Source organism: Taudactylus pleione, unplaced genomic scaffold (assembly GCF_031769625.1).
Source record: "Taudactylus pleione unplaced genomic scaffold, aTauple2 ptg000953l, whole genome shotgun sequence".
Classification (NCBI taxonomy): domain Eukaryota; kingdom Metazoa; phylum Chordata; class Amphibia; order Anura; family Myobatrachidae; genus Taudactylus; species Taudactylus pleione.
Window position 1 is genome coordinate 154901 of NW_028285354.1, and position 23275 is coordinate 178175.

At 44.6% G+C, this 23275-nt stretch overlaps 1 protein-coding gene across 2 annotated transcripts in view; it reads right to left on the reverse strand.

Moving 5' to 3' along the window:
• LOC148473222 (pseudouridylate synthase RPUSD2-like) overlaps positions 1–23275 on the reverse strand; it is an 80899-nt gene that overhangs the window by 55049 nt on the left and 2575 nt on the right. Inside the window, exons 2-3 of one of the 2 annotated variants that reach the window (XM_088459928.1) lie at positions 13579–13875; positions 8669–9554 (exon numbers count right to left, since the gene is read on the reverse strand). In XM_088459928.1, the coding sequence (XP_088316054.1) occupies positions 8802–9554; positions 13579–13875 (1050 nt within the window). In that variant the 3' untranslated portion in view covers positions 8669–8801. Of the gene's footprint in view, positions 1–8668; positions 9555–13578; positions 13876–23275 lie in introns of those variants that run through there. The other variant, XM_088459929.1, reaches the window with a different exon arrangement.

The following is a 23275-nucleotide window of genomic DNA, read 5'->3' on the forward strand; positions in this document are numbered from 1 at the left end:
GGGGGACGTTTCTGAGCAGAAAGGAGAACTTGTCACCCAAAGGAAGCATCCTGAGAGGCAATAGTATCAAAGGCATAAAACCTAAGAAAAAAGTGTGGACAGAAGACCACGTGGCCGCCTTACACAACTGTACAGCAGAGGCACCACAACTAAACGCCCATGATGGCCCTACAGACCAAGTAGAGTGTGCGGTCACCGTGTTTGGGACAGGGCGATCACCTGATGGATAGTCATGCGTAGCCATCTCACCAGAGTCTGCTTGGCCATCCTCGTTTGTGAAAACCATATAATACAAAAAGAGCATCTGATTTTCTAACAGAGATTGTACGCTCCACATAGATACGGAGAGCACAAACTACATCCAGGGAGGCTTCACCTACAGAAAGATCTGGAGCCTGAAAGGCTGGAACTACAATTTCTTCATTCACATGATGGGACACTACCTTAGGAAGGTAACCCTCCCTTGTAAGAAGAACAGCTCTATCCTGGTGAAAAATAAAAAAAATGGGGAGCAACAAGAAAGCGCTGCCAAATCAGAGACTCTGCGTGCAGAAGAAATAGCGAAGAGAAAAAGTCTTTGCTGTCAACCATTTCAAATCTACAAAGTTCAGAGGTTCAAATGGGGGAGCTTGTAGCCTTTTAAGAACCAAAGACACATCACACGGTCCTACCAGTGGAAAAGGAGGCTAAACTCGTAGAACTCCTTGAAAAAAAAAAATTCTAACATCTGGTAATGAGGCAATCTTCCTCTGGAACCAGACTGCTAGTGCAGAAACTTGCACTCTCAAAGTGACCAGGCGGAGACCACAGTCTAAACCCGCCTGGAGTAAAGCCAGTGACCCTGAAAATCCTGAACACCTTTTACCAAAAGAATGTCAAACCCTGTAATAGATGCGGGCAGAGGCAGGCTTTCGTGCCCTAAGCATCGTTTGAATTACAGAACTAGAAAAACCTTTTGCTCTTAGGATAGAAGATTCAAGAGCCACGCCGTCAAAGCCAGACGAGGTAAGTCCAGATGCCGGCAGGGATCCTGCGTTAGCAGATCCTGACAGAGGAAGAGGATACGGACTATCTATAGACAGATTCAGTATGACGGTGAACCAATGATGTCTGGGCCAAGCCGGAGCCACCAGTACTACTGTTCCGCCTTCCTGCTTGAATTTCCTGAGAACTCTTGGGAGGAGGAAAATTGGAGGAAAGAGATACACCAGCTTGAAGTCCCATCTTACTGCCAGTGCATTTACAAAGGCTGCTGATGGGTCTCTGAACCTGTACCTGGGGACTTGTGGTCGTGACGTGATGCCATGAGGTCGATTTCTGGTAGACCCCATTTGTTTACCAGGAGCTGAAACACTCCCGGATGGAGACCACTCTCCGGCCTGTATGTCTTGGCGACTTAGAAAGTCTGCTTCCCATTTGAGTACTCCCGGCCATCTCGGCAATATTCATACTGGAAGATGACGTTCTGCCCAAATCAGAACCTTTGTCACTTCTTTCATGGCTGCATAACTTCTCGTGCCTCCCTGATGATTGAGGTAGGCCACTGTAGTCGCGTTGTCGGACTGGATCTGGACCGGTCTGCCCTGGAGCAGGTCCTGTGCCATGAACAAGTGCTTTCTATACTGCTCGCAGTTCCAGAATGTTTATTGGCAGATGACTTTCCTGATCTGTCCATCTTCCCTGAAAGGTGTGATGACCTGTCACTGCCCCCCATCCACGAAGACTGGCGTCCGTGGTGAAAAGCGCCCAATTTGGAATCCAGAATGGGCGCCCTTTGTTCAGATGATTCTTTCTCAGGCACCACAGGAGAGAGTGACGAACCTCTGGAGTGAGAAGGATCCTCTGGGACCTTATTAGATGATACTGTCCGTTCTACCTGGAGAGAATCAATTTTTGCAGAGGCCTGGAATGGAACTGAGCATACCCCGCCATTTCAAAGGTGGATACCATTAATCCCAGGACCTGCATCGCTAATAGAATGGATACCTTTCGCTTGCGGATTTGCAATGATATGGTCACAATCTTGTCCTCTGGCAGATACACCCTTTGTGCCCAAGAATCCAGAAGAGCTCCCAGATGTACCATCTGCTGTGTTGGAGAAAGCGATGACTTCTTCCAATTGATGATCCAGCTATGCTTTTGTAGGCAGGCTATGGTCAGTTAAAGATGGTTTTGTAAAACAACTGGAGTCTGTGCCAATATCAGAAGGTCATCCAGATATGGCAGGATTCTGACTCCCTGACACCCGAGATAAGCCGTCATGACTACCAATTTCAGGCTTTACCCTTTGGTCTATATAAGTCTCCTCAGGTATTTACCAAAATAATGGCAACGTTGCTGAAGGACAGCAAACCGTAAAAATTATTGGTGGGATGGCGTAATAGGAACATGCAGATACGCATCCTAAATGTCCAAGGAAACCATATAATCCCCAGATTCCATTGCCAAAATAATTGACTGGAGAGTTTGCATACTAAACTTGGGTACATAGAAAAACCTGTTGACGGATTTTAGATTTAGAATAGGATAATAAGCCCCATTCGGGGCTAGATTGGAATAATAACCCCTTCCTTGTTCCAACACAGGAACCGGGATTATTACCCCCGCCTGCAACAGAGAACCTTCTGAAGGGCCAATGCCTTGACCGCATCTGATGGAGGATCTGTGGAAAAAATTTCTGGGAAGAATGCCTCCTGAAAGGGCATACCCCCGAGAGACCACTTCTCGGACCCAGGCATCCTTGACGCCAGTAATCCACAAATAATCCTCCTGGATCCCCCAGGAGGAGGCCCGCTCCATCAGGCCGAGGGTTTGTCGTCCGGTTTAGATGCTGTACGTCTTGTCGGCCCAGACCTCTTAGTTTGTTGCCTCGTCCTGCGAAAACCAGACGGTTTAGAGGAAGACTGTTCCCTTGCTTGTCCCTGAGAACGGAAGGACCGAAAGGAAACCGTAGCCATAGATGGCAGACCTGCTGACTTAGAAGCCGCCAGAGTAGCTAGTATCTAACTCTGCTCCAAAAAGTACCTTTCCATAGAAAGGTAAGACTTCCAGAGCCCTCTTTGATCCTGTATCAGCTTTCCAGGATCTTAACCAAAAGGGCCCTGCGTGCCACTATTGAAGCTGCTGATGCCTTAGAAGCTAAAATTCCAGAATCTACTGCAGCTATCTCCCAGATAGGAAACCGCTTCCCGTACGTGGGAGATATACATCATCTGTTCTCTGGTAGCATCTGGTAGAGAGTCTTCCAATGCCCCTATCCACTCTTCAACAGCTTTGGTTACCCAGGCTCCAGCCATAGCAGCACAAGTAACAGCTCCAGATGATGAAAATATTGCTTTAAGGCCTGCTTCAATTTTTCTAATCTGTGGAATCCTTCAGAAAAGATGCTGACGGAATAGGCAATGTAGCATTTCTCTTTAAATGCATCACATGAGCTTCCAGAGTAGGAGGTACCTCCCACTTAATACATTGAGAAGCTGGGATAGAATACAACGATGGTATTCTTTTATTTACATAAAACCCCCATGCTTCTTCCATAAGCTCAGTGAGCTGTTCAGATATAGGAAACTCAGTTTTGGCCACCTTCCGGTGGTATTTGAACACTGGAGCCTTCTTACTATGAGCTGGTTCATCATCCTGAATATCTAGGATTAATTTAACAGCCCTCACCAAAGGAGGAGCATCCACTGTAGACAAATGGTCCTCCTCCTCCCAAGCTAGACCCTGGAGAGGAACCCTGCGCATCATCTGATTCCTCTGATAATGCATCTGAATCCATATGTTGAGCAGACTGATAAAAAGATTACTTGCGCTTTGGCGCCTTAGTAACTACTGGTCTGCTTTCAAAATTAGATTATGCCATACTCATCCAAGAAGGATGCATAGGAGGTGCAAACATGGCATACTGTGGACACCCCATCCAAGAAGGCAGTGTGGGTGCAGCCCTACGATTCACAAACTGATTTATTAGCTGGGACAAAGAGGATACCCAAGATGGCTCTTGTCCAGGGACAGGTAACCTGGACTGGTGAGATGTCCCTTTATAACAGACAACACACAAACCATCCTTTACCTCCTGAGGGGACAAACAGGCCATACAGGATTTACATGAAACCAGCACAGGGGCCTCCCCCTCCTGTTTCCCTTTATCTTTTAACATGTTAAAAATAAAGACAGCAAACGTAATGTTATGTGACAACATTCACAAATACTTAGTGAATGTGAAGTACCCAAAGAAAAACCTCCACCCCGCAGGGATGGAGAGAAAAACAGTGATGGTTATAATTGACAGTCAGAAATAAAAGGACTGTATCAATACAGCAGCTAGCAAACAGTCACATACAATGCATATGTAATATAATTACAATTGACTCTTAATCAACTACCTAAACAGAAGGAATGGTAGGATGGGTTGGGTATGAAATTCCGACGGCTTAAAAGCCGCCGGTTCAATTCCCGACCCTGGAAGCCCAACAGATAAATATACTTATCAGCCGGCGTCAGGATATTGAACTCCCACATCCCCCCACCAACCCTCCCTTGGGGGTGTATAAGAGTCCGGGGGTGGTGCCTAACCCTAACCCCCCCTCCCCGCACCCAAAACCTAACCCTCTCGGGGGTTGCCTAACCTTAACTCCCCCCTTCCCCTAGCCTAAACCTAACCCTTAAGCTGGCCACACACACAGCGATATTTTACCCAATCTGGCAGATTCCGACACATTGGAACAACAGATAGTGTAAAATACGGCAAAATTTAGAGTAAATCGTGAGTCCCCACTTACGATCATGATGCGCGTCCCCGCTGGTCGCACATCGCATCGTCAGATCTAACGTGCAGTAGGGCAGATCTGACAATCTGGTACACAATGTACTGGGAAAAAAAAAAAAGTTAAGATGCTCTTAAGTCAGATTGGATGCTTTTTACTCCAAATCGTGTGTAGGACTGCCGGAGGAGAGTTCAAGGGAAATCATACAGTATGTCGGATAGTGAGCACATCGCTATGTGTATGGGAACCTTAAGACCCCCGGGGGGCCTAAACCTAACCCTCCTTCCCCCGCGGCTAACAGCTCGTGACGCCCGGCTTACCTATGTTCGGTATGCCGGGCGTCGGGATTTCGGTGTGGGGCTAATGATAGGCGTCTGTATTTAGACACCTATTTTTAGTCCCATGCCGGGCTTTCAGTGGTCAGGATTCTGGTGGTCGGCATTTCGATCACTGGCATCCTAACTACATCCCTGGTAGTATATAGAGCACTATATACCTTAACCAAGGGAGAGGTATACAGGGAGACTGACCCAAACCCTCCTGAGACCAAAAGCTACAGCAGCGCACCGATAGTGGACCGTGGCGTCTCATTACATGAGGGTAGGCGGAGATCCAAGACGCGCAAAACACTTGTAGGGACTGCGTCTGGGTCGGAGCTGCCGGGGGAGTACCCACCTCCCCTAAACTGCATCACCTGGCCGGGTAAGCTGGCCTCATGGCAGAAGCGCCTGCTGCCGATCCCTGGCATCAGACAATAAGGCCCCAGTGGTCTAGTGAGGATGTAGACGCTCCCGGGCCCTGACTGCAGCAGCTTCCGATGCGTCTCCGGAAACAAGGACTGCCGCCCGCGATTCTCTGTAAGCGAGGAATCGCCTTACCCGATATCTCCGTGAGTCCGGTTGCATTCCCGGGCCCCAGCATTGCTGCTGGCAAGCTCTGTCATGACCAACCGGAATCACCAGCCCTGATACTGGTGTTGCGGCCCGGCGGAGGTAGATGGAGTTGCAGTACATGCGTCTTAATTCTGACGCTTGGTACTGACAACCCAAAAACAAAATAAAAGCTTAGGACTGTGGCTGGGGGGGGGGGGGGAGTCGGGGGGGGGTATATATGGACGACGACCTGATGCATCCTGGAAGCTGAAGCTTTAACTGGTTGGTGCCTGGATCTCTCCAACCACATTATCCTCATGGTATCCCTGTGGACTCTGAAGAAGTTTTATAAATTCGAAAATACAATAGTTTGGAATACATGTGATGTGATTAGGGTAGGGAATGACATATAATGGGGGTACGTCTGAAGAATGTAAAGCACATGACAAAACAAGCACAGAGATAGCATATGAGAATATACTGTACTGGATTGCTTATAGCCTGCTCAGAGACAGAACAAAAATACGCCCAGTATATACATTCCCGTTTTGTGTTGTCGTGTTTTGTCATGATCTTAATGTTTATTATCGGAGAGCTTTAGCAGTCTTTGCCAGCATTCTCCGCTCTCTGACTATACCAAATTACGCAACATTTACTTCTTTCTTCCAACTGTGTCAAAATGATGACTTTGCAAGGACCCTTCTGTACTGTGAGCTGCCAAAATATTACACATGGAATGCTTCTCCCAAAGTTTTTCTGCGCAGAAAACAGGGAGTCGCTGTAGATGGTCATCCTGGTATCGGAGCAACAGAAGCTAATGGCTGTGTTTACACTGTACATCCGACACATTTTGAATGCTTCTATCTCCCAAGTTTGCTTTACACCATTACAGGTCCTACTTCCTTCGAAGACCTTAGGACTGTGGATGGGGAAGTTTGTCACACTTTGTGAGGCCTGCCTAAGGACAGGTTTGTTGGAGGATGCTGTGTAAACAAACATTCTTAAAATCCCGGGCAACGCCGGGTACACCAGCTAGTTTGTAGATAAAAATAAGACTAAATCCCCATCTTTGGCTCCCCATTTGTCCTGGATGCAGAGTAAAGTTAAGGGATGCTATAAATGTGGCTCTTCAAACTGCATCACCTGTTCCTTTATCAGGAACAACATACATTCTTTTTACACATCTGGGGGTGATGAGTCTTTTGAGATACAGTCATTCATTAACTGCAAACACGTGTTAATTTGCAAGTGTAAATTGATGTATGTAGGCAGAACCTCGTGATGCTTAAAAGTGAGATTCCTTGAACACAGAAGGAATATCATAAAAGGATACTGTGCACATGGCCTCTCTAAACATTTTGTGGAACAGCATGGAAAAAATTAACACGAACTCTCACTTCTAGGGTTTGAATGGATCAAGCCTACCCATCGAGGAGGTAATAGGTTCAGGAGACTGTGTACTAGGGAAAACTTCTGGATACACAAATTAAGGTCCCTCGTTTCCGAGGAGCTCAATAAATGTATAGAATTTGATCCCTAATGAATACCTGCGCTCTATTCCCTCTTTTTGCCCTCTCCTTTTCGTTCTCCAACTCTTGGGTACATCATCATTAGACTATTACAGTACAGATCTATCAGACCAGACACCATACTAGACTTGGTTTGTTTAGGGAGAAATATCTTTCCTACTAGATAAGCTTGAAAGATTTGCGAATGATATTTGTCCAGTTTTTTTTTTTAAATTTAGGTTTTTCCTTATGATAGGGAAGCTTTTACACCATAGGCTTGCTCTACAATGTTCTTCATGCGGTTCAATAACTAGCTTACATGCGCATTTACATTTTTTGACGTGATAGTAATCTTTGGACACGAGTGACCGTCCATACTTTACATAGAAGATGTGTATTTCTTTGTAGAAATCTCCACAAGGGAATATACAGTCAGGTGCATAAATATTGGGACATTGACAGAATTTTCATATTTTGGCCTCTATTCACTACCACAATGGCTTTGAAATGAAACAAACAAGATGTGCTTTAACTGCAGACTTTCAGATTTAATTTGAGGGTAATTACATCCAAATCAGGTGAACGGTGTAGGAATTACAACGGTTTCTATATGTGCCTCCCACTTTTTAAGGGGCCAAAAGTAATGGGACTATCAACTCAAAAGCTATTTCATGGACAGGTATGGGCTATTCCCTCGTTATTTCATTATCAATTAAGCAGGTAAAAGGTCTGGAGTTGATTCTAGGTGTGACATTTGCATTTGGAATCAGTTGCTGTCAACTCTCAATATGAGATCCAAAGAGCTGTCACTATCAGTGAAGCAAGCCATACTGTAAATGGGCACTGAATGGTTGATTATTCTAGTTATAAAGATAAAGAATATACTACAAAGTAACAACTGGGCCTACTTTATTATTACAAATAACTAGTTTGGTTTTAGCCCAACTTTAGTTTGAAGCCGTCATTTATTGTACAGAAAGTGCACCTATATTTGTTAACAAATATAACCAAATAATAGGACTTAACCCTGGACTTAGATTTGAAATCACTGTGTTAAGGTCATAACTTAATACTCAATTTTAGGTCCCATATATAGGTAAAGCAGTTCTATGAACCATTTATAGTTTGTCCTGTTAATACGAGTTAATTAAGAGTTCAAATCATGGCAAAATTATTGAGTAAGAGGAGATCTGCCCTTGGGAAACGGACACCTGATCAGCAGTATCTTTACTGCTAGCAGTGCAAGAAATGATCCAGTTACCCTTGTTAGGTCTGCAAAATACACCCCAACAGTCAGCTGCATACATAAAAGGCATGGTTACTATTTGGAGGAGGGATGTAAATTCATACAGATCTCGGCATACACCCAATATACGCAATACTAATTCAAATATGAAAGTAATTAGTATAAATCTGTGGTCTGGGTGTAGGTAGAGAACTGCATGAATTTGGCCCCAAAAAACAGAAACCCTGCAGGAAAGCGCTGCACTCTGTAGCGGATCACGTCTAATGAATATTTAGGTGTAGGGGTGAGTTGTACTTTACCAAGTTATAAACAAGTCACAAATGATTTCTTATAAATTAAATAAGTGATTTATTAGAAATCCCTTTGAAAGCAATAAAAAAAAAAAGAAGTTTCCCGATTGTTTCTGCTTTCAGTCCTCTATCCAGTCATCTTTTGCCCATTCAGGTAGTTCAGTGGAAAAATCAAAATCAGCCCACTTATACCGTAAAGCATGAAGATACATGACCAACTCTTTGGGAGAAGGCTCAGCCCTTATAAGCCTGCATTCCTCACAGAGAGAGTCTATTAACCCTTTACCGATTTCAGATGCATCACTAGTGCCTTCTTTATCATTGTTTAGGTCATCACAGCTCACATTTAAAGTTGCTTCCTTAGTAGGATGGACATGTGTTGGGTCTCTGCCCACTGGCATAGTGTCATGTGATACAGTCTGTGAGCAGTGTGGCTCACCTTCACTTTCCTTACTTGTCACGGTTAGATGAAGATCCTCTTCTGCAATATCCAAGATGTCCAGACTCTGCTTAGACTTATGTTCCTCTATCAGAGATCGCAACAGTTCTTCATTGGTTTTGTTAATGTCACCATCTTTGCCTCTGTTGGGACCCCAAGCTTCTGTATTGTATACTGGATCATTGACAATAGGATGCCCTAAATACTGCAAGTGGACTCTGATTTGGTGTGTACGGCCGGTATAAGGGAAGCATTTAACCACACTGGACTTGCCATTGTAGCCAAGTCTTTGAAAGACAGTTTTGCAGGGTTTTCCTTTTGGGTTTACACGACATACACCAATCTTATAGGACACAACCATTATAGGCTCCTCGCAGATCACACTCTCTTCTGGAAACTCACCAGTCACTCTGCACACATACTCCTTCTCCACCTGTGCAAAGAGAAAACGGGGACTATTAATAGTCATGCTGTATCTTAGTTCTGTTTCTAAATATACTCTGTAGCTTCTTACAATAGCCAAAATTAGTTGCTGAACCTCAAATTTCACAAAAGCGTAACTTATGTTTTTGGGAGTGGAGCATGTCAGAAGTTGGGAACCAGTCTTTTGAATTTAAGACTTCATACCAAACTACTCATCCCTACAAACAGATGTTAATAAATAAATGTAAAAATATTATTAAAGCAAGTGCTTAACAGTCTTGTAATACAGTCAGGTGCATAAATATTGGGACACTGACAGTATTTTCATATTTTGGGCTCTATTCACTACCACAATGGCTTTGAAATGAAACAAACAAGATGTGCTTTAACTGCAGACTTTCAGATTTTATTTGAGGGTAATTACATCCAAATCAGGTGAACGGTGTAGGAATTACAACGGTTTCTATATGTGCCTCCCACTTTTTAAGGGGCCAAAAGTAATGAGACTATCAACTCAAAAGCTATTTCATGGACAGGTATGGGCTATTCCCTCGTTATTTCATTATCAATTAAGCAGGTAAAAGGTCTGGAGTTGATTCTAGGTGTGACATTTGCATTTGGAATCAGTTGCTGTCGACTCTCAATATGAGATCCTAAGAGCTGTCACTATCAGTGAAGCAAGCCATCATTAGGCTGAAAAATCAAAACAAACCCATCAGAGAGATAGCAAAAACATTAGGTGTGGCCAAATCAACTGTTTGAAACATTCTTAAAAAGAAAGAACGCACCGGAGAGCTCAGCAACACCAAAAGACCACGGAAAACAACTGGTGGATGACAGCAGAATTATTTCCCTGGTGAAGAAAAACCCCTTCACAACTGTTGGCCAAATCAAGAACACTCTCCAGGAGGTAGGTGTATATGTGTCAAAGTCAACAATCAAGAGAAGACTTCACAAGAGTGAATATAGAGGGTTCACCACAAGATGTAAACCATTGGTGAGCCACAAAAACAGGAAGACCAGATTAGAGTTTGCCAAACAACATCTAAAAAAAGCCATTACAGTTCTGGAACAACATCCTATGGACAGATGAGACAAAGATCAACTTGTACCAGAGTGATGGGAAGAGAAGAGTATGGAGAAGGAAAGGAACTGCTCATGATCCAAAACATACCACCTCATCAGTGAAGCATGGTGGTGGTAGTGTCATGGCGTGGGCATGTATGGCTGCCAATGGAACTGGTTCCCTTGTATTTATTGATGATGTGACTGCTGACAAAAGCAGCAGAATGAATTCAGAAGTGTTTCGGGCATTATTATATGCTCATATTCAGTCAAATGCTTCAGAACTCATTGGACGGCGCTTCACAGTGCAGATGGACAATGACCCGAAGCATACTGCAAAAGCAACCAAAGAGTTTTTTAAGGCTAAAAAGTGGAATGTTATGCAATGGCCAAGTCAATCCCCTGACCTGAATCCGATTGAGCATGCATTTCACTTGATGAAGACAAAACTGAAGGGAAAATGCCCCAAGAACAAGCAGGAACTGAAGACATTTGCAGTAGAGGCCTGGCAGAGCATCACCAGGGATGAAACCCAGCGTCTGGTGATGTCTATGCGTTCCAGACTTCAGGCTGTAATTGCCTGCAAAGGATTTGCAACAAAGTATTAAAAAGTGAAAGTTAGATTTAGGTTTGTTTAGTTTGTCCCATTACTTTTGGCCCCTTAAAAAGTGGGAGGCACATATAGAAACCGTTGTAATTCCTACACCGTTTACCTGATTTTGATGTAATTACCCTCAAATTAAATCTGAAAGTCTGCAGTTAAAGCACATCTTGTTTGTTTAATTTCAAAGCCATTATGGTGGTGAATAGAGGCCAAAATATGAAAATTCTGTCAATGTCCCAATATTTATGCACCTGACTGTAGGTCACTATCGATGTCAGTGAATGGCTCCACGGCCAAGTACTGTAGATTAATGGCAACCAGTTCTTGAATTAACAAACACAATGCCTAAAGCTGGGTACACACTATACAATGTGTGTACCCAGCGATGTAACGATATATTGCACACACACAACATGTTCCGGTGTATGATGGTGCAATATATTGTTACATGCTGCATGGTGTCATTCACTGCTTTGTCCCATCTGCTGTGCAGAACAGCAGATGGTATGTTACGATGAACGACCATCGCGTACGACAAATTGGACGTACACACTGCATGATCCGCAGCGGAACTTATATATCGTATGACGGATCGTATAGTGTGTACCCAGATTAAGATCATGCTGACACTAGACATCTTTGGGCCTGATTCAGCAGAGGTCGCAATGCCAATATTTCCGCAGATCTAGGGAGTTTGCCATTGCGCATGCATATAAGCTGCACTGCACACATGTCGCCATTGTTTTGAGAATACGTTTGCACAGAGATTTCACTCGCAAAGTGAGTGACAGGTAGTCAGCAGTTGGGGGAGGGGGGTGGCTAGGAAAACACAGGCGTGTCAGACCGTTTAAACGCTGTTTCATGGGCGAGCATAAATTAGCAACTGCGACCGATATTGCAACATGAGAGTGCTCTGCGTGTAAGGTGAGCTGCTTAGACTCTGTGACTGCCTGCTGTGCATCGATGTTACCGATGATTATACAGGACATGAGAAGGCAGCAGTGGGCGTCTCCATGCTCGGGTAAGGTTTAGCATATTTTCGCAGCTGCGTTCTGTGCGGAACCGCAGCTGCGACTGCTTTCGAGTCCACTGCTGAATCAGGCAATATGAGCGGTAATTGAGCTCATGACTGCAGTTCTGAGAGGCAGTAATGCTAACCTCTACACCAACTGTGCTGCCTCTAATATGTGTGTAGTAAATATACTGTGGAACCTGCTGTAGAAGAGTCTAGAAGAGAAAGCCCAGCTACTGCTATTGCCCAATTTGTTCTAGCGGTCAGGCCCTTTGATCATACAGCAACAGTCAGGGACTAATCAGTATGGTCCCTGCTCATTTTATAGCTGACAATCTGCCCCAGTCAAAGTCCACTTGTAAAAAAAAAACAAAAAAAAACACCCCACAAATACTCCATTTCCATGTGGTATCCACGTACATGGCAGACGCAGCTGAATGAGAGTTAAAATCAGTATCTACTTCTCCAGTTCTCCAAGTTATGCAGGAAAAATCTACCACTTTTTCATGTAAAAAAATAAAAAAGCAGTCTTCATTTTTGGGCTCTAAATTTAAATATCTACAATCACAAAAAAAAGAAAAGAAAAGTTAAATATCACATACTACAGCCCAAATTTTAATAAAACAAAACTTGGGGTTTAGTTATAAAGTAACAATAGTCATTTTAAAATGGTTATATGTGAAATAAAGGAATGGTGAAAGTTTCGCTATTCGCAATGGCAAAAGGAGACAAATTAACCTGTTTACAAAGGGAGAAAACCCGCCATTAGCAAGAGGGTATAGTGTAGATCTTCCAGGCCATGATTTTATGTATATTCATCAGTGTAGTTGCAATTTGATTACCTGTATCGACGAGCTGCAGAAGGCGGCCGTGTGCTTAATTACAAACGTCAGTGAAATTTAGTTGGAATAGGGGACAATACCCCCTTTGAATGTAATGACAAGAACTTTATGTATCTTTATGCAAGTATCAACTAAAAGGTTCTTCTTAAGGTGAGTGCATGCACTATTTGTGTGCATGTTGGTAGTAGAAAGAAGAAAACAACATCTCATCTACCTGCAGTAGACTCACAATAATGCCCAACCTAGGGGGGGTCATTTACTATTGTACAACTTTGTAAGAGTTACTAGTTTGCCACAGGATTTAAAGTTGTGATATTTTTAAATGTAAAACTTGGACGTACCTACCTGTAATTAGTTTTTTTTTACAAATGTGTACCCTATTAGATATACCCACCTTCACAGCTTCTACCTTTCTGATCAACAGTATATCTTAAGAGAGATTATATATAAAAAAAAAAAAAAGTAGTTTAACAGTGATAGTTTCTGGAATCAGACATTTCGTGCAGCTCACCTGCCTCTCTCGCACTTGTTCAGCCAACTTCTTGGACACTTCCAGAGTTTTGGCAAACACAAGCACACCAGACGTCAAACGATCCAAGCGGTGGATAGTGTAAAGCGGTTTCAAATTGTGCTCTTTGCCCAGTATAAAAATAACTGTGTTGTGCCGGAATCGACCACAGGGATGGACGGGCAGAGAGGATGGTTTGTCCACTGCCACAATCTCATCATTCTCAGCCAGGATGTGCAGGGGCTGCGCAGTTACGGGAGGCTCATGGCGATGCACTGTGTTCCTGAGGAAATCATTATCCTACAAACCAAACAAGTAAAAGACAGATTAGAATTCAGACTGGCTTGTTAACATTTTTTTTTACAAAATGCGCTAAAGGATCACTGGATATGGGCCTCTGACCAGCCAATACCCTAGATAAAATGTATCTCACACTCCACCAGAGAGGTGGCCACCAATAGGGTAATTATATTGAGGATATGACTATATATTCTCATGTATTTCGTATGAATACATCAGCAGGATTTCAGAGGTACACTATATTTTGGATCACAACTGAATTGGGATCTCAAGAATATTTATGTATCCAACATTTGAACTTGTAGCAGCAGTCAGCAAATTAAATGAAATTTAGGCCCTCATTCAGAGCCGTACGCTCTGAGCAGAGCGCACGCTCTGAATGAGGGCCGCCCTCCATGAAAATGGAGCGTGCTCCTGGACGCTCGTATAGCTGTGGGTAACCACCCACAGCCTATACGAGCGTGCAGTTTGATGGCCGCGATGGTCTTGACCATCGCGACCATCGAAACTGCGAGACGGAGCCTGCGGTTGAGGTTTTCAACCGAAAGCCCCGGAGTGATTTTGGCTCTATCAGAGCCAAAATCACTCCCACTGACATCACTAGTGATGTCAGTGGGCCGGCTTCTGACGGGAGGCGTTCCCGTGGGAACGCCCCCGTCAGGGAGGCACGCCCCCGGCAGGCCCACCAAAGGGGGCGTGCTGTCAATCAACATCGACAGCACGCCCCCTTTGATCAGACACAACGAGCGAAGGACTTTCCTTCGCTCGTTGCGTCTGGCGCATGCGCACGACGGAGCTCCCTCCGTCGTACGCATGCTCAGTGCAGAACATCGACCCACTTGCGAGTGGACAGCCGCTCGTGTCCGCTCGCGGGTCTGAATCAGGGCCTTAATCTCCTAATGGAGTTGTTGTTAGGTATAGAGTCCGGAAGGGTGTTTATTATATACAGTGCCTTGCAAAGGTATTCACCCCTCTTGGCTTTTTACCTTTTTGTTACATTAAAAAAATAAATACATTACAGGTTGTAATCTGAATGTTATGTGATGGATCTGCACAAAATAGTCTAATTTGGTGAAGTGAAATGAGAAAAACATAAAAAAAGAATCTTTATAAATAAAATTCTAAAAATTGGCATGTGCATATGTAATCACCCCCTTTGCTATGAAGCCACTCAAAAGTTCTGGTGCAAACAATTACCTTCAGAAGTCACATAATTAGTGAAATTAAATCCACCTGTGTGAAATCTAAAGCTGCATACACACACAATTTAGTAAATGATCAAAAATAGTTAACTAAAATCGTTCATTTACTAAATGTAATGAACGATTTTTTTTTAACTACAAACGATTTTTGCATATTCCCTTACTGTAAATCGTTGAGTTGGTCAGTCTGACTGAACTACAAACGCGAACGCACATGAACGATAATCGTTCATCGTTTTAACTCAGAAAGTGAACGATTATTTTAACGATTGAACAATACATGATATCGTTAATCGTTCAAAAAATCGTTGTGTGTATGCACCTTAAGTGTCACATGATCTGTCAGTATAAACACACCTTCTCTAAAAGGCACCAGAGGCTGCATCGCCACTAAGCAAGAGGCTTCACATCATGAAGACCAAGGAGCTCTCCAAACAAGTCTGGGACAAAGTTGTTGAGAAGTACAATTCTGCGCTGCGTTATAAAAAAAAAATCCAAATCTTTGATGATCCCCCGGAGCACCATCAAATCCATCATCATCAAATGGAAAGAACATGGTACCACAACAAACCTGCCAAGAGAGGGCGGCCGCCCACCAAAACTCACAGACTGGGCAAGGAGGGCATTAATTAGAGAGGCAGCACAGAGACTAAAGGTAACCCTGAAGGAGCTGCAGAGTTCCACAGCAGAGACTGGTGTATCTGTGCATGTGACCACAATAAGCCGTACACTCCATAGGGAATCGGTATGAATTACCCCTTGCCTGCAGTTCAAATCCCGACAGCGCCTGGTTGACAGAGGAAGAAATAATGATCGTCCCTAGGTAAGTATTGACTAACCCTAACCTTCCCCCCCAGTGCCTAAACCTAACCCCCCCTTCCCCGCCACCAACCCTAACCTCCCCCGGGGGTGCCTAACCCTAACACCCCCTTCCCCTAGCCTGACCTTAACCTCCCTGGTGGTGCCTAACCCTAAGTCCCCCCCGGGAGCCCTAAACCTAACCCTCCCCCGCAGCTGTCCGCTGCGGGGCCCGGCATCTGCTCGATCGGCATGCCGGGTGCCGGTCTCCAGACGTCGGTCAAATGACAGGCGTCTAAATTTAGACGCCTGTCATTCGTGCCTAGTCGAGATAACAGTGTCTGGAAGCCGGCGGTTGGCATTCCGTCCACCGGCTTCCTGAACGTATACCCTCCATAGAGCTGGGCTTTATGGAAGAGTGGCCAGAAAAAAGCCATTACTTAGTGATAAAAATAAGAAGACATGATTTGAGTTTGCCAAAAGGCATGTGGGCGACTCCCCAAATGTATGGAGGAAGGTGCTCTGGTCAGAGGAGACTAAAATTTAACTTTTCGGCCACCAAGGAAAACACTATGTCTGGCGCAAACCTAACACATCCCAAGAACACCATCACCACAGTGAAACATGGTGGTGGCAGCTTCATGCTGTGGGGATGTTTTTCAGCAGCAGGGACTGGGAAACTGATTAGAGTCGAGGGAAAGATGGATGGTGCTAAATACAGGGATATTCTTGAGTAAAACCTGTTTCAGTCTGCCTGTGATTTGAGACTGGGACGGAGGTTCAGCTTCCAACAGGACAATGACCTGAAGCATACTGCTAAAGCAACACTGGAGTGGGTTAAGGGGAAACATTTAAATGTGTTGGAATGGCCTAGTCAAAGCCCAGATCTCAATCCAATTGAGAATCTGTGGTCAGAGTTGAAGATTGTTGTTCACAAGCGGAAACCATCCAACATGAAGGAGCTGGAGCAGTTTTGCCTTGAGGAATGGGCAAAAATCCAAGGGGCAAGATGTGGCATATAGCTCATAGAGACTTATCCAAAGTGACTTGCAGCTGTAATTGCGGCAAAAGGTGGCTTGACAAAGTACTGACTTTAGGGGGGGGTATAGATATGCACGCTGAAGTTTTCTGTTATGTTGTCCTAAATGTTGTTTGACTCACAATAGAAAAAAAAAAAAAAAACACAACTTCACAGTTGTAGGCATGTTCTGTGAATGAAATGATGCACACCTTCACACAATCCATTTTAATTCCAGGTTGTGAGGCAACAAACATGAAAAATGCAAAGGGTACGAATACTTTTGCAAAAAACTGTAGGTCTTAGGTGTCAATCGTATTAGCCGCGATGAACTCGCCTAGATTCGCTGAATTTTGCTCGCAGCCCCATAGGGCTCGGGGCGGGCCGCAAAGGTTCCAAAAGCAACTCGCACCCTTTGCACTTAATACTGACCCCTTAGTTTGCTTTATGCTGCCAACGAACACTGCTGTTTCAGCACCTTGATTTGTTTAATAATTTTATAAATGTATATCTACTACACAGGCATCGGTACAAGTCAACACTAAGTATTGTATCAAGCATTAGGAAAAGCTTTCCATTATCGTCAAAATTTAAACCGCCTGCAGAACCTCCTTTCTTAGCATGTTTAAGTTTATAGACTGGAGTCAGAGCTACTAAAGCTCAGGTTTCCAATAGTAGTGTAATGCTGGACTATGCAATAATTACATACAGTCAACGGCGTATCTATAATGGATGTAGTAGAAAAGTAGCCGGGAAAATGGCCACGTGCAACAAGGTATCTTTCCGTAGTTCATTACATCGCCCAGTGTGTGCTGGCAATCTCCGCTGGTCCGGGGCAAAGGGTAATCACCCTGTCCATCGGCACAATTGCTGGTCGTTAATAAAATGTGTGCACCCAGCCTTAGGGTTCGCTGAGGACTGCCCCTAACCCCTTCAGCACTCGTTAAAGGGGTTATGTCAGAGGTTCCCAAACGGGTCCTCGAGGCTCCCAAACAGGTCAGGTTTAAAGGCCCCCATACATCAGATTGCTTGCAGCAATCGTGCAATTTGCAATCGATTGTGTATAAAAATCTTTCCCTTTTTCAATCGATTGTGGCAATTCTGCAATCGATTGAAAAAGGGAAAGATTTTTAAACACAATCGATTGCAAATTGCACGATTGCTGCAATCAATCTCTGAGATGTATGGGGGCCTTTAGACATATCCATGGTTAAGCACAGGTGGTTAAATCAAATTCACTGAGGTACTAATTAAGGGCCTGATTCAGAGCCACTCGTAAGCGGCAGCTCGTTCGCTCTGAGCGATGTTTGCCCAACTGCGCATGCGTACGGATCGTTATACGCATGCGCGAACCAGTCAGTGCGGTCGAAATTCATGTGCTCGCAAAATAGCGAATGCCTGCTAATTTGAGTGACAGAAAGAGGCGTATGTGGGTGGTAACAGGGGAAGGTGCTTGAAAACGGGGAGTGGAGATCAGAACGCAGGCGTGCTTAAAGGTCAAAACGGGCGTTTTATGGGTGTGCATATTTAAAACAGCAGCGTCATTGACCACGTCACTGGGTTATTTTATAGCGAGAACTGCTCGCAAAATTGTGGTAGCAAAAACCAACCACAAGAATAGCGAGCAGTTCATACCCTGTTCGATGTACTCGATTAATCTAATAAATAGCGGACATGACGTAGGATGCGAGCGGCCAGGGGGCGTAGTTTCCTAAAAAACGACCGCAAGTTTTGTACGCTCGTTCAGACCTAGAGGCGTGAACAGACCGCAAAGAGCGAACGGTTCATTTGAATAGCCACCCCTATTTTCTGGACGAGCGAGCGTTAATAAGTCCGGCTCTGAATCAGGCCCTAAGTCATCTGTGCTCAACCATGGATCTCTCTAAAACCTGAACTGTTGGGGAGCCTTGAGGACCGCGTTTGGGAACCTTTGGTTTATGTCCTCCAGTATTTAAAAAACAATAGTAAGCTTACATTACCGCTATTTGTCACTGCAATGCTTATGCTATCTATAGATGGCGTCTGTGCCGCAGTACTTTCCTGCTGACAATGAGGAGCCAGTAACAGCTTTTCAGACTTCAGCAAGGCCTTCCAAACTTTGCTAAATGGGTAACCTGCATGCTCATTACTCACCAGCCTATTGCTGGCAGTGGTAAGCGGCCAGTTAGAGTAGAGGACCCATCCAAGGAGGATACCAACGCTGGACAAGTTACGTTAATCCCAGCAACATATTTGTTTGTATCACTGTGATACTAAACAAAATATTACACGGTAATAAATCATTGATAAATGGTACCCAGAGTGAGAAATGTGGTCCTATAGAAACATACAACAGACGGCAGGGTATAAATAGAAAAAATATGTTTTTTGCTTTAGGGCATATAGTTATTTTTTTTAAGCAACAGATGTAGTAAAAGAAAGATTTGGGAAACAGATGATCGGGATGATCGCCTGCAGTTCACCTCCGAGACACTGGATGTCACTATTTCTGAACTACATTTCAGTTTTAAATAATAAACACCATATAACGTTTTTAATGAATGTATGTATGGTAAGACAAATACAAACGTGGCAATACTGACCCCCTTAGTGAATTCTAATATTCATATCACTTATAATAAATATGGGATGATGCACCTTATATTGTAACAGTGTAGATCAACGTGTACATAAAACATGGCTTAGAGGGTAATACTATACTGCAGCAATATATTCTGTATTATAAATTGAATAAAGTTATATTTAAATTTATGTGGGATGATGGCGTTTTAAGCACAGATTTGTATACCTGGGACGGTTTTCTATATGTTTCCAGTGAGAAGATGGCTATATGATGGTGTTTAAAGTGCAGAAGTGTATACCTTAGGACTCAGGAATCCTCCTGCATATGCGTCGAGTGACGCACGCACCGTGGGGTGTGGGATCAGGGGGGCATGCATATACAAGCCCATAGGTTTCTATTGGGTAACGCCATCTAAGGATGGCGTTGCCCACCAGTGATCGCACTGAGCGACAAAATATGTGGGTCCCAGGACTCGCCACTTTAAAAAAATGGGGTCCTGTTTGACCATTTCTGGGTCCCATCATAATTTATGCTTTAGAGCTTCCCATATACCCTTCAGTCCTCCCCACATTCCACCACACATGTCCACATACCCCTAGAATGCCCACCCATCTGATACCCTAAATAGCATCGGGTTTGTACCTAGAGGTCAGACTGCAGTACCCATTGACAATAATGGGGACTAAAGTCTGCTGCTGTAGTTAGCCTTATGCAGGAGATTTCTGTGAAATCTTCTGCATTAGACTCTTCTTACATAGCGGCGACACATAAACTTATGCAGAATCTGTAAATTCAGCATAATTCTATGAAAAACCACAAACCAATAAATGCATTTTAAAAAATATACTAAAAAGATTTTGTTCTCTTACCTTTGAACAAAAATTCTCAAGGAATTATTTGCATCTAGCTGTGTACTCTTCTGTCCTTTTTACTCTGTGGGAGCTGGACGGGGGCCGCTGCGCTCATGCTGCGGGTCCATTTGGCTCCTTGTCTTGATGTGTGGGAGGCAGAGCTGGGCACAGGAGCAGGAGGTGGGGAGCCGGTGACAAGTGGATTCGGGGAGGGGAGCCAGGGGCAGGAGCGGTAGGCAGGGATAGGAGAAGGAGCTGGGTGCCACCGGGTATTAGAGAGGAATGGGAGCCACATACAGGAGATGGTAGAGGTGAGCTGGGGATGAGAGAAGTAGGCAGGGACGGGAGAAGGGGCTGGGTGCCACCAGGTATTAAAGGGGAATGGGAGCCACATACAGGAGGAGGTGGAGGGGAGCTGGGGACAAGATGAATAGGCAGGGAGAGCAGAAGGGGCTGGGTGACACCGGGTATTAGGGGGTAGAGGGGAAGCGGGGATTAGAGGCAGAAAGCCGGGAACTGCTTGGGCCAGGTGTGCTGCGGTACTCACCCTCATTCACAGCAGGCACCTGACTGGCTATTCAAAAACAGGCTGACACTCTAGCCTATGACCGCACTGTCCTCAGGCAGGGGAGACAAGAGACTGGGGGCGGGGCCTCATATCTCCACTGTGCTTCTGGCCGCACATAATAAGGGGACGGGGCTGCGCGTCTGCACTGTCCTACTATGCAAATAACAGCGGCCGGCCCGAAGTGTTAAAATGAGCCCGGCCTGTTGTGCATCGGTCGCTCTTTCCCTCGGCCCTTCTGCTCCTAGCGTTCCCGCTAGGCTGTTTTAGCGGGGTGCAGCGCCCTGCCCTCCTTCTGGAAGGCAAAAAGCGCCCTGCCCTCACAGCCTGCGGGTGCCATCTTCACCCGCGGGTCGCAGTGTCCCGCGGGTGGAGAAATGTGCGGTGACCTGGTCACTGCCGGAGAATAGACGCCGGGCGCATGCGTCCGACATCTATTCTCCCTGTCTGCAGTGCTTGGGGGCTGCCCAGCGTGTCAGTGTCAGGCATGCCCCCAAGAGTGACGAAAAGCGGACGCGTCTTATAGACACGCCCCCTTGTCAATGGCCACGCCCCCTATTCGGGCGCGCGCACAAAGGTGCCCTCTCTAGCTCCGGTGCCCTGCCTGCCGCCGGAGCTAAAGTGAACACTATGCTCCCGACTGTACAGTGTGGAATCTGAGCTCACTGTGAATAGACTCGGGTCACATGAGAGAGTGGTGATCGGACGAACCAATTTGTAAATGCCTCCCGCCGAGTTTCTATTCACACAGGCATGTAGCACACTGTCTATGCTTGGTCCGTGCCAGCGCATGCCGGGCAGGTGTAATGCTGCCGGTCTTCCACTTTGGTATGTCTCCGGCTCTGCCTCCAAATAGCAGGAATGGCGGCAGCAAATTATATTTCCTCCAGCTTTGAAGGGATAGACAGAGTAGGTTCCTATTGGCTGCAGCGCACAGAATCTCAGCCGACTCAGGAGGCAGGGATTGGCCGTAGCAGAGCGCATCCCCGGGGACTGACCCATTCTGCAAAAGTGAATCCCCGGTCCTCAATACTGGGTAAAATATGCGCTATAGTGCGTATTTGTGATCACTGGCTCACTGCATCCAAGCTCTGTGTATTGCAATAAAAAAAAAGAAATAGCTATCTTCCCATTAAAAAGATATAGAAAACAGTCCTAAGGGTACATGTCAGTGCTGAAAACGCCATTATCCCACATATATAATATAGATAGTAGTGTTCATTCTAGCACCCTGCACCTGTCACAACCCGTGCATTTCCTCTTTCCTGCCTGGGCTGTCGCTATGTGCTCTGGTGCTTCAAGCACACTCAGCTGATAAAACTAACTTCTGATACACAGACTAGTGTATGCTAGAAGCACCAGAAAAGAGAGTTACACCCCAGTCAGGAAAGAGAAACTGCATGGGTTGTGACAGGTGCAGGGTGCTAGAATGAAGACTAGATTTATAGGGGTATTCAATATGGGAGCGAAAACATCGTTTTTGCGTTAATTTATGACGTCATTATCGCAGGTTTTACTTTTACACCGTATTCAATTTCAAAGACTTATCGCAGTTTTGAAAAGTCTTTGATAAAAAACAGGGATAACTTTTCACCATTGAATAGGTGTTGAAAAAAAAGTGCAGAATTGGGGTTTAGGGGTGCAGGCTTAAAAAAAAATAGCCTGCACCACTGGGAATGACATTTAAAAAAGAACTGTGTCAAAAAAAGTTTACAAAAAAAAATAGGGACACCCCAAAAATACTTAATTTAAAAATTGGGGTGGAAAAAAAAAAAAAAAAGGGAAAAAAAATTGTTTAACAATAAGGAAATAGGTTCAGGGCTATTCTGCAAGTATGCGGCAGGTGTTTTGAAGAATAAAATTATAGCGGCAGGTGCACAAATGGAGAATTTTTTAAAATTTACTTTAGGGACTTAAAAATATGCTAGTACCCATTTTCATGTACCCCAAATTTGATGGGACCACTTAAAAAAATGAAAAAAATAACCTAAGTGCTCTTCTGCAACACTTCTTCAATGTCGGGAAAAAAACACCTGCTGCGGCTATTTAAATCGCAGACTTTCATTTAAAGGCTAAAACGGGAGTACCCATAGTGATCCCCCATGTTTTTACTACTTTAGGGGGGGTCTAACAATTTTTTTATGGAAAAATTCGTAACTTTACGCAAATCCAACTTCGGAGGTTCCCGTTTTCGTTAATTTTATATTGAATACGGGGATAAGCGGGAGCGCGCCCGATACTTTAACGCAGGTAAAAACTCCGATATGAAACGTTAACTTCGACAGTGAAGTTAACGTTTCATATTGAATACCCCTCATAGTAATCTTCCAATTTGAAACGCATAGAAAACAGTCCCAGGTACCTATATATGAGTTTAAAACACCATCTTTCCCCGTAAGTTTT